At 44.6% G+C, this 15,757-nt stretch overlaps 1 protein-coding gene across 4 annotated transcripts in view; it reads left to right on the forward strand.

Annotated features, from left to right (window-relative positions):
* The window catches only part of LOC106805688 (ras-related protein Rab-27A-like), a 79,578-nt gene extending 63,865 nt beyond the window's left edge, over window positions 1-15,713 (forward strand). For 3 of the 4 annotated variants that reach the window (XM_014807383.1, XM_014807384.1, XM_014807382.1), the window contains 4 exons: window positions 11,948-12,144; window positions 13,632-13,717; window positions 14,215-14,442; window positions 15,516-15,713. In XM_014807383.1, the coding sequence (XP_014662869.1) occupies window positions 11,968-12,144; window positions 13,632-13,717; window positions 14,215-14,442; window positions 15,516-15,705 (681 nt within the window). In that variant the 5' untranslated portion in view covers window positions 11,948-11,967 and the 3' untranslated portion in view covers window positions 15,706-15,713. Of the gene's footprint in view, window positions 1-5,273; window positions 5,530-11,947; window positions 12,145-13,631; window positions 13,718-14,214; window positions 14,443-15,515 lie in introns of those variants that run through there. The other variant, XM_014807381.1, reaches the window with a different exon arrangement.
* Window positions 15,714-15,757: the final 44 nt, after the last annotated feature.

The following is a 15,757-nucleotide window of genomic DNA, read 5'->3' on the forward strand; positions in this document are numbered from 1 at the left end:
CCTATTTTTGAGGGCTTTTCATTTTTCTGAATCCAGAATTGTATGTATCTTTCTCAGAATGCAGGAATTTACATTTCAGGTGACCCAATTTTCAAAAAAAAATTGGGGGAGGACCCCCAGACCCCCACTCCTTACTTTAAATTACTCCCAGACCCCCACCCCTTACGTAATATACTCTTTACTATCACAGATTTTATTTCAGTAAAGTTGTTTCTCAGTTGGATGTGGTATGTGTATCCAGAGGGGGGGGGTTCCAGGGGGTCCGGAACCCCCCTTTTTTACCCCAAAAAAGGGAAAACACAAAAGATCCTTTTCTGCTTAAAAATTTGGAATTCCATCTTGCATTCTAGACATCAAAATTACTGCTCAGATGCTCTCCGAATGCACCAATTTTTAAAATTTTTCTTGGGGGAGGTCCCCCCTCCCACCTAAGTGGCAACGTGCCTTAGACACGTCGCATAAGCTGCCTTCGGCGCCTTTTTTTTTTATAAAAGTGCCCTTTATTTTTTAGTGGGACCCCCTTTTTCAAAAAGCCTTCAAAATATTCCTATTTAACATATATTTTCTCACAAAAATTCCTATTTTCCTCCTATTTTTTCACATCTGAAATTCCTATTTTCATATTTTTTGAGCGTCACTTGTCACTTGACGCCCTGAGCTATATAGTTCCATGGCGAGTAAAATAGAGTGATCGCCTATGTATGGCTTTGACCAATGGCCGATATCATTACTGTATCGGTTCTTTTTTACCAGCAGTAGTTATTGTTGAGCCGTATAGCATTGCTAACGAGGTTCCGCCGAGATTCCTAACGAAAGAAGCCGACCTCCGCACGAGAATTAACCTCTTGCAGCCAGGGTAATGCTGGGTATAGGCAAGGTAGTGTGTTCTAGCTAGGTAGTGTATAGTGCCTGTTATAGGTAATGTAGAGCCTATTATATGATAGTGCAATGCTTGTTATAGGTAGGATAGTGGCTGTTTTTGGGTAGGGTGGTTCTTGTCATAGCTAGGATAGTGCGTGTTAGAGCTAGGATTTATAGCTAGTACACTAAGTAGAGACTCAGAGCCTGTTATAGTTATAGTATATTATATATTATAGTGTTATAGTTATACTGTTATATAGAAAGGCGAGGGTTTGTTATAGCTAGGTGTTGACTCGCATAATGCAGCATGGCACGTTGTGTGTAGCTCTGCGTATGTTTATTGGGCGACGTCGCCTATCGATCATCTGTTCATCTTCGATTCAGCGACCGTAGCGTGTTCACGCCATCATCGCCACCACAACCAGCGCATCTGGTCGCGCCGCTACACTATGACTTTCGCATGATTGATTTTCCGCGCATGTGTCACCGACGGTGACGACGACGACGATGATGATGATGACTGATGATGATGACGAGCGCGAACAACGCTGCCATGCATCTTCTTAGTCAATAGTGGAGCGGCGCGTACACGTGCTGTGGTGCCGCGAGCTGGTGTCGTGCAAGGAGCGAGGCTTTTACGCGCCGACGTCTGGCGTTCTCGTGCCTTCTGCCGTGCCTCGGGGACTTCAAGTCATCGAGTTAAAGCCTTTTTTAATGCAAGCGCATTAGAGCGCATTGCCGCGTCGAGCAGCGAGCGCTGCAGCAGGCAAGTGTGGCGTACGGCTCATCGTAAACCGCCCCCGTACATCCGGGAATTGTCGGCTCGGCAGGATGCACGCGCGTGCGTGTTAAACAAGGCGCATGAAGCTTGACGCGGTAAACGCCACGCCGCGTGGACAGAGCGTGCAGCAGCAGCGAGGGCGCAGAGAGCGATAGTGAAGGCATCGGGTAATAAGGTGTAAGGGTGATAGGGTATAAGGTGTTGAAAACGCCCGTAGCGTTTCAGTCTTCTTGTATCAGCATCACGTGTCATTCGCATTGCGGTCACGTGTTGTTCGCGTTCATCTTTACACTCTTACGAGAGGCTGTTCTTTATCCATCTGGTCTAAAATATCGCTCTCGAGAGATGGCGTTACCGTGAGCACCGAATAAGAGCTCTCGCGTGCTGATCATGAGCTGATTAGCTAATTAACCATGCATTAATTAACTACTTGCGAGAGTTAGTTACTTAGCTGGAGTTTTCGTTGGAGAGCGGGGGGCGAGCGCGTGCAGCGCTGCCTCATCAGCCCATCGAGCAGCATATATTATTATTATATATATATATATATATATATAAGCCTCTAATATATATATATATATATTGCGTAAAAGCCTCTAATAACACGTAAAGGTGAATTACTCTTTCCTTAAAATGCGTCGCGTATAGGGACTGTGCTGTTACATCATGAGCCCGGCTGCTCGACCACACAGACTAAACGTCATTATATCGCCCCCACGCTCCGCGGGATCGGCCACTTGAGACGGCGTTATACGTAACAGATACGTATCAGATACGTAACAGATCGCCGCTTTCGGCGCGCTCGCTGACCAGCTATTATGTATTATTATACCAGCTATATGTATATATATATATATATATATAGCTGGTCAGCGAGCGCGCCGAAAGCGGCGATCTGTTACGTATCTGATACGTATTTGTTACGTATCTGATACGTATCTGTTACGTATAACGCCGTCTCAAGTGGCCGATCCCGCGGAGCGTGGGGGCGATATAATGACGTTTAGTCTGTGTGGTCGAGCAGCCGGGCTCATGATGTAACAGCACAGTCCCTATACGCGACGCATTTTAAGGAAAGAGTAATTCACCTTTACGTGTTATTAGAGGCTTAGGGACTCTAGCCGAACGAGAACCCCGATCAGGGGTGCTTATAAATTTGATCATGAATCGACTCTGGGAATACTTTTGTGGTTTTAGATGTTTTTGTGGCATTGTTGTTAAAAACACCGTAGATGGTAAACGCTCAGATTAAACGTCCGCGATATATACGACGTTATCAGGCGTGCCTGCAATCCGTCTGATAAATCTCACAACAAACCGAAACTGCAATACCGCACACGTTCATGGATGTTTATTCATCATAAATACAGACCAAAGTTCGAATCGAGTAATATTAACTGTCTATATGTCCCGTGCACATTAGTACCAGTATGTGTCATATTTAGCCATGGAATCTGTCTGTGACATTTTGGACTGACTACGTCTGTTGTGGTGGTCTGACTAGGTCGGTTCAATCAACATTTTATGGAAACTTTCATCAAAAGACGTGCAGAATAACAGACTAAGTTATCCCCCGAATTGGATTTCGGTTATCTTTATATAGCATCAATCATGTACATTGATGGCGAATATTCGGACGTAGGAATGTTTTCGGCGGCGAGGAAAAACTGAACAAATCCGTGATTGTTCTGGACTCGATGGGAAGACTATATAGTGTGAGGGGAAATCCTCCATCTATCTGCCACTCCGTGCGTTGCTGATATATATGCGCGTGCCGTGCTGTACGTGTAATGTGATGATCAGATGTATAGGCCGTGTGGTGGGATATGCGAGTAAGTGTTACACGCCCTATTATCACCTGTGCCTCGCAGTGGTGCATGGTGGCAGCAGGATATTTTCCCATGTTCATCCTGTCACTTGCCGTGCGCGCTGTGTCGTGCGAGCCTAGGTGACCGTGCAGCTGTGCTGGTGCCAAACCGAAGCAGACATGTGGAGACAAGGGCAGATGTTTGTTACATGATTTTATTGGTTCGTTTTTTGGTTGTTTGGATTTTTGTAGAGGATTTGAAGAGGTAGAGGATTGGAGAAGGTAGATGAATGGCTAAGGTAAAGGAGGAGAACAATGTGAAGTGATTAGATGATCGGAGGGTGTGATTCGATCGACGGGGAAGGTGTACGAGGAGGAGGGTAAAGGATGGGGGAAGCTGGAGGTGGGAGAGGGTATAGAAGACGGCGAAGAAGGCGAAGTGAGTAGAAAAGGGGATAAAACGTGTTAAAAAAACACGAGACTCCATACGCTATGCGTAATACATAGCTAGTGTGTTTTGTCTTGCACTGACGTCATCGCACTGTCGTCATCGCGCTGGCGTCATCAGCGTCATCATGCGGACATCAGCTGTGTATACGGTTAATATAACAGTTATATAAGAGGTTTAAATAATGGAAACGGCGCCTGCTGATTATAGTGGCCCGATTGTCTTAGATAGCACTGCTGCTGCTAACTACCGTAATTTCCTCGAGCTAATATTGAGTTAAGTGCACAGTGTTGTGTCATTAGCGAGCACACACACACACACAGTGACACACAAACACACACACACACACACACACACACACACACACACACACACACACGCGCGCGCGCGCGCGCGCGCACGCACGCACGCACGCACACACACACACACACACACACACACACACACGCGCGCGCGCGCGCGCGCCCGCTCACGCACAAACACACGCACGCACGCACGCACGCACGCACGCACGCACGCACGCACGCACGCACACACACACGCGCGCGCGCAAAGCATTTGTGTTGATGAAAATTGCTTACTATTTAATGACGTGATGGAACATAATGCCGTATAGATTAAGTGGGAGCAAAATTACATGAATGCGATGGCAGGAAGTCCGGGTTTTTGCGAAAATGAATTTGTAATTAGTAGTTGGCACATTCAGTGTGAATGATGCTGCAGGGTTGCATAATAGCGAATGTGTCACCTCTGTGATTACGCGTGTTAATTGCGTAAGTACTAATCAAAATAGCAAACTCGATATAGCTTTCGTACATGCGCATATATATATATATATATATATATGCGTGTGCGTGCGTGCGTGCGTGCGTGCGTGTGTGTGTGCGCGCGTGTGTGTATGGATCTTGTTCTCAAGTCTACTTGAAGATTGTTCGAGCTTCTTGCTGAACATAATGGGAACTCGCCTGACCGCACTGATTCTGTACTGATTGAAACCGCATCACTCACCGAAATTGCGGGAGCGTTCTGTACACTGTACGCTTGAGTGCAGTTCTTCTCCGCTAGAACGGACGGATGTAACGAATCCAGATATACTTCTAAGGTAAATACTTGCCGTGCGTTTAAGGCCGACGTTTGTTTGTCCTCATTGAATTGCGTACAGCGCCCGCACTAGTTCTAATGAGGTGTATCTTTCGTGGAGCTCCTATCCCACTTCCTTCTGCATCTCCTGTTTACGAGGGGTTACTGTATGCACCTACTGCGCGCGTGCGTACACGCGTCCCTGCACAGACCACCGGGGCAGTATAGCTAAGGATGTGAACCTAGATATTTGCTCTTAGTCGTGACGCATACATAGGTTGTAAGGCTGTGAGCGTTGATAGTGCACTCGGTGGCGTGTCCTCATGTATCCGTGTGTTTAAACCGCGTGCGTGTGTTGGAGTGTGGAGGTCACGGCAGACGTTAGCTGCATTGATTCTCAATTACCCTGGTAGCCAGGCGACAATTATATCATGACAACGCTCACCTAAACTGTGAAGAGAGAGACTGGTTGACTGTGTGAGTTGCTCGTTAACCTTCCCGAAATGTGTTGAACCTGGCTGGCTTCCCAGAAAAACACGTGAGCTCCTGGTAAAGGTTAGTAATCATCTATAGTGGCTTGTGCAATTATGTCCAGTGTACTAGACCGCGAAATGAATTTTGCCGGGGACATATATATATATATGTGTGACAGTGTCCGTGATGGATTGTTGATTGCGTTTATTAAAAGCTTCAACGTGGAAGGTATTACATGTATTCCCGCTTACCTCACGTAAAATCGTTTATAACTTGAATATAAAATATTGATTAGATTTACTGATGTCTTGTGCTAAGCTGATACAATAGAAGTAAACACTTCCTCGAGCCATAATAATAGTAGTATATAATATACAGTAGTATATAAGTAGTAGTAACAGTAATATATCAAGAGCGTATAAAGAAGGAGAGCGTACAAGGGTAAAATGCTGAAACCATGCTGCAGTATTAGTCGAATTAATAAACTTTCCCCGTTTTATTTTGACGATCCTTTGCAGTATTATTGATTAGCTGTCTTACCTTGTTCATATAAAACAAACCGCATGTCCCTACGATGCCCCTACGCTGAGATAATGAGCGGTGAAAATCTGGTATTTTCACCGAGACCCGACTCGAGATCAGTGTTTACTGCGTCCCTCACTCGAAGTGTTATAACTTCGGGAAACCTCGCGTGTCCCGAATGACGTCTGTTATTGATTGCCATAGTGATGACCCCCACCTGTGCCCACCTCACGCCCACCTCACGCTGGATGTATAGTAAACTCTGGTAGTATTACGTGAGTCAGCGCCACTATGGCGCTACACAGCGGCGACCGGAAGCAACACACTGGAAACACTTCGAGTGAGGGACGCAGTAAACACTGATCTCGAGTCGGGTTTCGGTGAAAATACCAGATTTTCACCGCTCATTATCTCAGCGTAGGGGCATCGTAGGGACATGCGGTTTGTTTTATATGAACAAGGTAAGACAGCTAATCAATAATACTGCAAAGGATCGTCAAAATAAAACGGGAAAAGTTTATTAATTCGATTAATACTGCAGCATGGTTTCAGCATTTTACCCTTGTACGCTCTCCTTCTTTATCTGCTCTTGAATATATATATATAGTAGTATATAATATAACAGGTTGTGTGTCACCAGGGTGTCTAAGATTGCACATCCTCTTTAGTTCAATTGCATGTAGTGTGTGCCGTCGACCCCGCCTTGAATATTTTCAGTTGCTTTAACTGTGACAGGGCGCAGTTGGTTACTTGATTACAGAAATGTATGTAACAGTGAACAGTGATATGGAATATTGGAAGATGTAATCACAAAAATAGATGCGGTAAAAATAGGCAATTCAGCGCAATTGAGGTATACACTTTTTACGTTAAGGAAGAATTTACAAAAAAATATCTTTAATTTAGTAGTGATCTACACATATTATCAAGAGTTGATTCATAAAGAGGTGTATATACGTCGTGTGTGTGCGTAGTTTTGAAAATTAATACCAAATATTAATTTCAAATGAGCTGCGATTGAGACGACTGATACCTGCTCATTCGCAATACACACAGTAAAACAATATAGTATAATTTCGTAAGCTAGAATCTACATTACGGTTTATGTGCATTACTGAAGCACTTCTCCCGCTTGGCATCAGCTGCGCAGCATCGACGGAAAATTACGAGTCGGATCGACTTGCAAAGATAACTATACGCGATCTAAGTTATGTCAACAGAATTTCCCCGGTCGGTACCATAATAAATCCGCCAACGCACTAGAAAATCGAAAGTCCAGAGATGATAAGCAAAACAGTCGGCGGAGACTGGCTGTGCGGGTGCAGCATGGCATACACCCCCCTTATGGTAAATCTCCCCCTCTACGATACGGATGGGCATGGGCATGTCTAGCAGGGCGCGTCGTAACTGTGATTCGGATTTTACCTTTATTGCCCATGCGCGTGTATATAGGGGGAGGGGTCGTTTTCCATAAGGGGGATGTATACTATGCCACACCGTCAGACTCGCTGCATCATTCCGAGCCTGTTCCACGCGCGTGCTGAGTGTTGGGGTGGAGGGGGAATTATAGCCAGCGCAGTAGCCAGCAAAGCATGGTCAGTATATATATGTTGTTTTTTTTAATATAATTTAGAGGCTTCTATGCTAATGGCTTCTCGTTTTCGTTTATGTCGAATGCACCGAGTATGACAACTTTGCCCTCGGGAGAAGACGGTCAGAGGCTGCTCAGTGTCTGGATCGCTTATTGTAATTTTGTATTGATAAAGAATTCAATGTAATCTTGTATTTATAAATAATTCAATGGCCGATTGATCGCCTCGATCGTCATCGCGTTTGTTCCCATTTTCGGCAGCATGAATAATTAATGTTCGTTCATACATGATGATTGGCGGTCGAATCTCAATTGAATGGGTGTCGTCGAGCTCACTCCGTTCATTACTCTTCGCGTTGGTTTCAGGTAGCCGGGTGTAGCATGCTATGGCTGTACGATGAATATGTGTATTAGAATGTATATGTATAGAATATGTTTTCTAAAACATACATTCACAGTTGCACGTGCATGTTTATTTGTAGTTCAGCAGCATCAGTCTGCGTTACGACGTCAATACCAACACAAAGCAGGGAGCTATCTCCCCACGGCTTTTCTGTGCGCTAGCGTCACTTTATGTGGGTCTTCAGATCTTTGAGATAGTTTCTTTTATTATCGATATAAACAGACTCGTGGTACCAGCTAATATACATCGCTGACTGCGGGACATAATTATAATAACAGGTTGATAATGACATCCAGTGTGTGTGGGCCGTGGGGTGTAGCAGGTACCTAACGCAGCGCGTTGCCGCGGCGCTTGCCTGTGTGTGTGTGATGCAGGAGGATGTACCCTGGGTAAATGTAAACGCTGAGTGCTCTCATGCGGTTACTAACGAGTCTTATTATAGGCGTGCGGCAAATGGCCTAATTGCGATCAGACAGGAACATGATGTTCATGTCTAATCCCAATTAGGTAGTAGAAAAGATGCACGCACGCCGATCTAAAGAAGGAATGATGCTAAAGGCCTGCCATTTGCCGTTACATGGTTGCCAATTAAGTGCACACACAACAGACCACGCGTCGTGTTATGTGTGGGGGGGGGGAGTGCTAGCCAAGTGCTTTATAACGCGTATTACAGCCAGCATGCTACCTACAGATTTATTGATTTCTTGGTTCCTATGCAGCCTCGACCCCACCACGAAACGACTCTCATGTGCTTTAAAATTCTTCAATGAATCTGCAAAACATTTCTATTTTAAATTTAAATTTAATTTATATTCATTTATCGTTTTTCTTCTTAACTCGTGTAAGTGATTCGTGGAGAGAGGAGAGGAAGGGAGGGAGGGTGTGTTGGAGAGATGGAGTCAGAAAGAGTAGGCGAGCGTGAATTGAATTCATGATGGCATTTTAAAGGTTTAGCCCAACGTTGCAACGGGGCTTTTAATCATGTATGCATTTCTGGGAACGTTAATGTTTCCGAGAAATGTTCTGTCGACTAATTAAATGAATTTCTCGAAATGCTGTTACTTTGAATCCATTTCCTGTATTCAGGGAAAGTGCATCAAACATGCTTCCACTTACGTGACGCTGTAGAATTGACAAAAACGCCATGTGTTGGCGACATGAGAATTCTAACGTTATTCCTAACCAGTGGCCATTCAGAATGTATATATGCACATATTTTAAAGCGCAGTATATGATTTCTGTACAGTTAGTACACGTTGCCTATAGAAAGATAGCAAGTAAACGCATATCTGTCCGTGAAAGAGTTAGGGAGAGGTGTACGTGATAGTCGGAGTTGACGTCGCAAGCTGCACTGATATGAATCTATCTATACGTAGATTCCTAAGGTGGTTTTTTTTGGGTGGGGGGGGGTAGCATCGTGTAGGTAAGACAGGGCTATCATGTTTGAGACAACATTGCAAGGGAACTACTACGTGGTTGTTTCATTTGCTGTGCAAGCCCAGACATGTACGCGTGATTCCATCCCGCGCCTTCTGAGTTTAGCAAGTCATGGTGAATTTAGCTTTCATTGCATATCCCCGTAACTGCCTATATTATTATATTTCCCGTGATAACGTCCTGACGGCTCTGGCATGTTGTCCATTCCTAATATGTAGAAATTCGGCCAAGTTCGTGTAATATTGAGACGCATGTGGTACCCATATTTTCAGTCGGAATAGCTCTTGTTTCACGCTAGTAGATCTTCGTACGTTTGAGTATTTATCGGGGATGCAGCAAAATGTGGAGACTTGGCGCGTCTGTTCAATATTTATCAACTGTTTTCTGGCTATAAGGTCAATCCCGCGCTGGGGAACCAGCACCGTGAAGTAAGCTGGGTTATGTGTGGCGAGTGAAGCACGCGAGCTTTGCGATATTGGTCGCTGGCAGAGTTGTTCTTCTAATTTCTTAATTAATTAACGTTATATACCGGTCGTGTTGGCCTCTTTTTCCCGGTGGAAACACAGTTAACGCATCAATAGCTGTTGCTTTTATATTTTCTATTCGCTCTCGCGTTTCCCGAAAGTTCCCGTGTTTTTTCGGTTTCCGTACCATATGCACTTTGTTGATCATGATTAGTTTTGTCATATAATAATTAGGATTTAATTCGATTAATTAGGATAAATAAGGATTTAGTGAATAATTGCGAAATACAAGTTCCCGCTATCAAGCCACACTCCCGGCGCGGCGCCACACCTATATTCACGACGTCTGCAAGATTCAATGCAAACTGTACTGTCAAGACACACGAATATATGTATGTGTTAAATAATTCACCTACAATAAATCTTTAGCATAGCGTATTAAAGCAGGCTTCACTGCGGCCATTTGAGAGCCAGCCAGTTCGAGCGTCTGCCGAGTGCACACACTGATCTCTATCGTTGCTAACGCATGCTGATTTCGTGTATACGGGCGCGCAACTGCATGTACTGGGTGGACAGGACATGATGCGAGAAGCTGTTTGTGTATGTGCGCGTGTGCTGCTGCTGCTGCTGGCGAGGGTGATAAAATGTCGTTGACGGCTCCCGCGGGCGTACGACCGTCTGCGTCCGTGGCGAGCGATCATCTACGAAGATCAATGCCTCCGTCGGTTGCGTGGCGCATATGTGAATTTCGCGCACTCCTGACAGGTGTGTGTGTGTGTGTGTGCGTGCGTTTTTTTCTTCGTGACGGAGAAAGCTGTATAGCCGTACTTCGCGTCAATAATGGACAGCCGATTATGACAAGTTTGATAACGAGAGTGTTTCTGACATTTATCATTTTGGGTTACTTATAGCTATCGTTTTTTTCTCTGACTATATACGCACTGATAGAGTGTGCCGACATCGTTTTTCGTATGTGCGTGCGCGCGCGTGCGTGCGTGCGTGCGTGTACCTGCGCGTGAGTGCGTGCCCGGGTGGATGAGTGTACCTGTGACATTTTCTAAGAAACACTGTCTATCACATATCACAAAATCGCCATTAATTGCCATAAAGCATACAATTTGTGAAGCGGGAGACGAGGAGAGCGAAAGATAGATTACACTGTAATGTTGCAAGTTTTTTTTTTAATTCAACTAGTTTGCGGTTTTCTTATATGAATTTTTATAGTCGTTTGCAAAGCATTTCATGTGCATCTAATGATCATGACCGTTATTATCCAGTAACCCTATTCTGCGTGTTCCCCGTTAAAGAATCTGTCCTGATTGTGCATGCATTCACGATTCATGATGTAATGATGATGTTAATAATTTATGCTTTAGGTACTCGCATGAGTTAATAATATGCAAAAGCCAGCTGTTTTTGCGCGTTTTAGTGGCATTTTCTTTCAAGGTTTTGTATTATTCAAAATAGATAATCATAACAAGTTATCCATTGTCAACGTTATGTATCATTAAAAACTCAAGTGTGTGTATACTTTCTCGAACATCCTCTATGCTTTTGTCATTTGCCTCGTTGTCGTGAGTGCAGTGGCAACGTGCAAGCTTGGAGTAATAAGCCGATTACTCCAATGGTGCAACTATCTTTGTGCACCACGAATTTGTTTGGCATGTGTCAACTGCAGCTGACATATAATTTGCCCAGGTTTTGAGTTTCGTCTAGTAAACTAGGTATTATTTATTCATGTGTGCGAGTAAATATTGTGTACGCGCGCATTATACGTTCGTCGGATTGATGTACGTGTATTTAGGATCCTTTTGATTGAGCCTCCTTGTTGTCATGTGCTATCACAGTCATATTGACTAATTTCAAGACATGATATGCGAATAATGGAATAATAAAATAAGCACTGGGAAGTGTACGTTTCTGTATTTAGTAATAACGAAAATGGATAACTTTTTATCTATTTTGACTCACACAGAATTTGCAGAGGCAGGCCGATAACAACGTCGGAAAGCGGCTGTATATAAATATTGTATGAGCGCGCCACTGGATTCTAGACTGACACTGACTATTCTTTCTCTCTAGACTTATAGTATGATGACCGTATGAAGATGGGCGACGCGAAGGACCTTCATTCGACAGACTACGACTTCCTCATCAAGTTCCTGGCGCTAGGAGACTCTGGTGTGGGCAAGACAAGCTTCCTGTACCAGTACACAGATGGCGTCTTCAACTCCAAGTTCATATCAACAGTCGGCATCGACTTCCGGGAGAAGCGAGTGGTAGGTGCTGCCAGTTTTGCGGTGTATCTGTATGCGTGCGGCCACCCCGCCTCACCCCCGCGCTCACATCGCTTGTCGCATTCCAGGCGCGTTGATCTGTCTCTTGCAGTAGGTCGTACGCTATGTAATGTCATTGCATACGTGCGTGAGTACTAACGTTATGGGTACAACCACACATTCATGTATGGTTGGTTACCCTAACCACACATTTGGTTCCATTTAATGGGATTTTAAAATGCATATTATTAGTGGTAAGAGATAATAGATAAGAAATTAATACTCTGGGAAAAACTCTGCTAAGGGGAAATCGTTGAAGCGTAATGGTTAAAAGCACCAATTTCAGATATTTTAGAGGACGTGGTGTAATGAAAGGGTTACTGTACAGGTATCATTGTCGTATTGCAAGGGATATAAGTTGCACTTTCAACTCATACGCAAGGAGTCGCAGTACATTGTATTTTTGTTAAATTTTAATATCCAATACTGGATTATCAAATGTTTTAATCTTTCTTTTTAAATCAAATTTCTTTTCTTATTAACTTTTTCATCATTATTTTCCCCATTTATTGGAGAAAAGTGAGCTGAATTGGAATTTGATTTTTTCCCCAATCATAACTTATTATATATTCGTTGTAGTCACCATGGCGATTTTCTTCCTTTAAATTCACTCTGCACATTCTACAGAAATTAGCTAGGTGTGCTATGTCTAATATCCACTAGGTAAGCATTGGAAAAGAAGCAATCTAACTTCTATGCTTAAGTAGCATCTACACTGAAGATAGATAACCCTTATCTAACTGGAAGATGAGATAAATGTCTCTGGTATATCGTCGCATCTAAAAGTTGTTTCGATGTTTTCTATTGCATACCTGTCCCAGCGCACGATCGATCTCATATCAACCCTCGTCAAGCCGTGTTTTTTTTTGCACACGTCTTTCTGGTAAACACGATATTTCATGGCCGACAGACAGTAAAAGCCGCTACTCGAGCAATTATCGGTCATTTGTGCAGCGGCTAGAGGCTGCTGCATCAGCTGCCCAGGAGTGTTTCACAGACAGCTTTCTAATTAAGCCATTTTATTGCTAAATGGCCATGAATAACGTGGCGCCTTGATAGACGGTCTGCTGAATATCGTCAAGTGTTGATGCCCGCGTACAAACCATTCGATACAGTTCAATTTATTTCATGAAGGCCGCGAGCTAAGGCGAGCATTCGCGAAACGTGTGCTGGTGGATAGACGGGAATAATAATGGACGCATTCTGTTATCCCGATAAAATCACATTCGTCTTTTGCGTTCCGGGCGTACGGCGCGGATCGATGATTCTAAAAGCTTTCATGATTTTTACATCTTGAATTTGATATTTTCCATCAGCCGCCATTAAAGAATCGCTAGGGGCATAAGGGAACTTTCTCGGTGTAGCCCAGTGATTGCGCTAGTTAATGCTCTGCTAGAGTCGATAGTAGTAATGGTTTGCATGTTATGTAGGTACACAGGTCGGCAGGAGCTGACGGCTTCGCGGGAAGGAGTCAGAGAGTGCATCTGCAACTGTGGGACACGGCAGGCCAAGAAAGGTCAGCATGTTTTACCAGTTAATTTATCAATACTCACACGCACGCACACTCACATTGCATTAGCTAGTCACAGTTAGTTAAGTAACTTGTTTACTTGTTGTTAAGTTTTAACTGTTTCTGATGCACTTCTTATCACAGTCGTCCAATCTGGGAGAAAATGTTTGAATCAGGGGAATTGTTGTTAGTTCATATAGAGCCAATCATATATTTCCTGCTTGTTGGTAATTCGGGCTAACTTATTTCCTCAATAACTGAGAATCAATAGGTGATGATAACAACAACAACAACAACAACAACTACAATAATAATAATAATAATAATAATAATAATACATTTATGTATTATTGTAATCATATTACATTTAAAGGGACATTAATGTTCTTTTTAACGAGTGAACGTTTTCGAAAGAAGAGGAAATAACTCTACGTCACCGAACAACGCCCTGCTGTACTGTGCACGCTCTGCAAACGAGTCGCGTATTCCGTTGCTGTGCGCAGGTTTCGCAGCCTGACGACGGCGTTCTTCCGCGACGCGATGGGCTTCCTCGTGTTGTTCGATCTGACCAGTGAACAGTCGCTGGTGAACATACGCAACTGGCTCGACCAGCTGAGAACTCATGCCTACTGTGATAACCCGGACGTCGTGCTGTGTGGCAACAAGTGCGATCTGGAGGACAAGCGAGCCGTCACCGAGGAGAAGGCCAAGGAGGTCGCCGAGCGATATGGGTACGTGTGGTATAGTTTCTCTGCTGGTGGGAGATGTGGGTACGTGCGGGAGGGGTCCCTGATGGGTGGGAGATGTGGGTACGTATGAGATGGCTCCCTGGTGGGTGGGGGATGTGGGTACGTGTGAGATGGCTCCCTGGTTGGTGGGGGATATGGGTGCGTGCTGGATAGTTTCTTGGTTGGTGGGGGATGTGGGTACGTGTCGGATGGGTTCCTGGAGGGTGGGTGATATGGGTATGTGCGGGATAGTATTTCTTTATGGTAATTCACATGTACTAGTTCAGAATCTAAGTCTAATTCAAATGTTTTAAACTCGGGAGTAATGTTTCGAATATGTTTCATCCACACTAGAATTTAGAAACGCGATTGTCCCCAATGGCCAGTGACAAAAATAGCATCCCCTGAATTATGCCAAAACAGAATCCTGTTGGTGGTGATTCTATCACCTCATAGGCGTTAAACTGTTCTATACGAGGTAAAATATTTGTTCAGCGTATACTGAGTAAATTGAGCTGATGCGATGGTTTTGCCGAACAAAATCCATACGTGCTAACACTGCGCTGTCGGCGCCGTATCCGATGATAAGCACGTGTGTTGCTATAAATATTAATGGGCTCGCCAAATGAACTTACTCTCGTAAAACATTAATGGCCTCGTTTTTCAGATGATTGATGCGATAGTAGGTTGCTGTCACAGTCTATGTACCATGCTGCGAAATGTTGTCACTAATTTGTCAACGTTGAGATTGGTCACGGTCGTGTAAATGCTGAGACATCTGCATTTTCCATCTCAACCTAACAGAGTCAGATGCTTGCTGTCTCATTCACTCTGAGACATGTAGATGCTGTCTCATCCATATTGAGGCAGGCCATCGCTGCCTCCTACCTGCTGAGACAGGGTGCCATTGTTTTATACGTATTGAGACACGTACTACCTGCCTCGTGCATACAGAGACGACAGGTCGCTGTCTCCACCATAATGAGACATGTCCTTACTGCCTCATCCATATTGAGACGACGGGAGGTCGCTGTCTTGTCAGCTAGTAGATGCAGTTCTTGTTGTCTGGTTTGCAGGTTGCAGTACTTTGAGACGAGCGCTGCGACGGGCCAGAACGTTGCCAAGGCGACCGAGACGCTACTCGACCTCGTCATGGTGCGCATGGAGCGGAGTCTGGACAAGTCCGGCCTGCCGCACGCCGGCGACCACGGCGCAGACGTCGGCAGCAGTGCGCAGGATGGCAGGCCGTCAAAGTGCTCCTGCTGAGTGCTGGTAGCAGCGGTGGTGACGCAGGCGGTGGCGGTGGCGGTGGCGGTGG

Source organism: Priapulus caudatus, unplaced genomic scaffold (genome assembly GCF_000485595.1).
Source record: "Priapulus caudatus unplaced genomic scaffold, Priapulus_caudatus-5.0.1 Scaffold124, whole genome shotgun sequence".
Taxonomy (NCBI): Eukaryota; Metazoa; Priapulida; class Priapulimorpha; order Priapulimorphida; family Priapulidae; genus Priapulus; species Priapulus caudatus.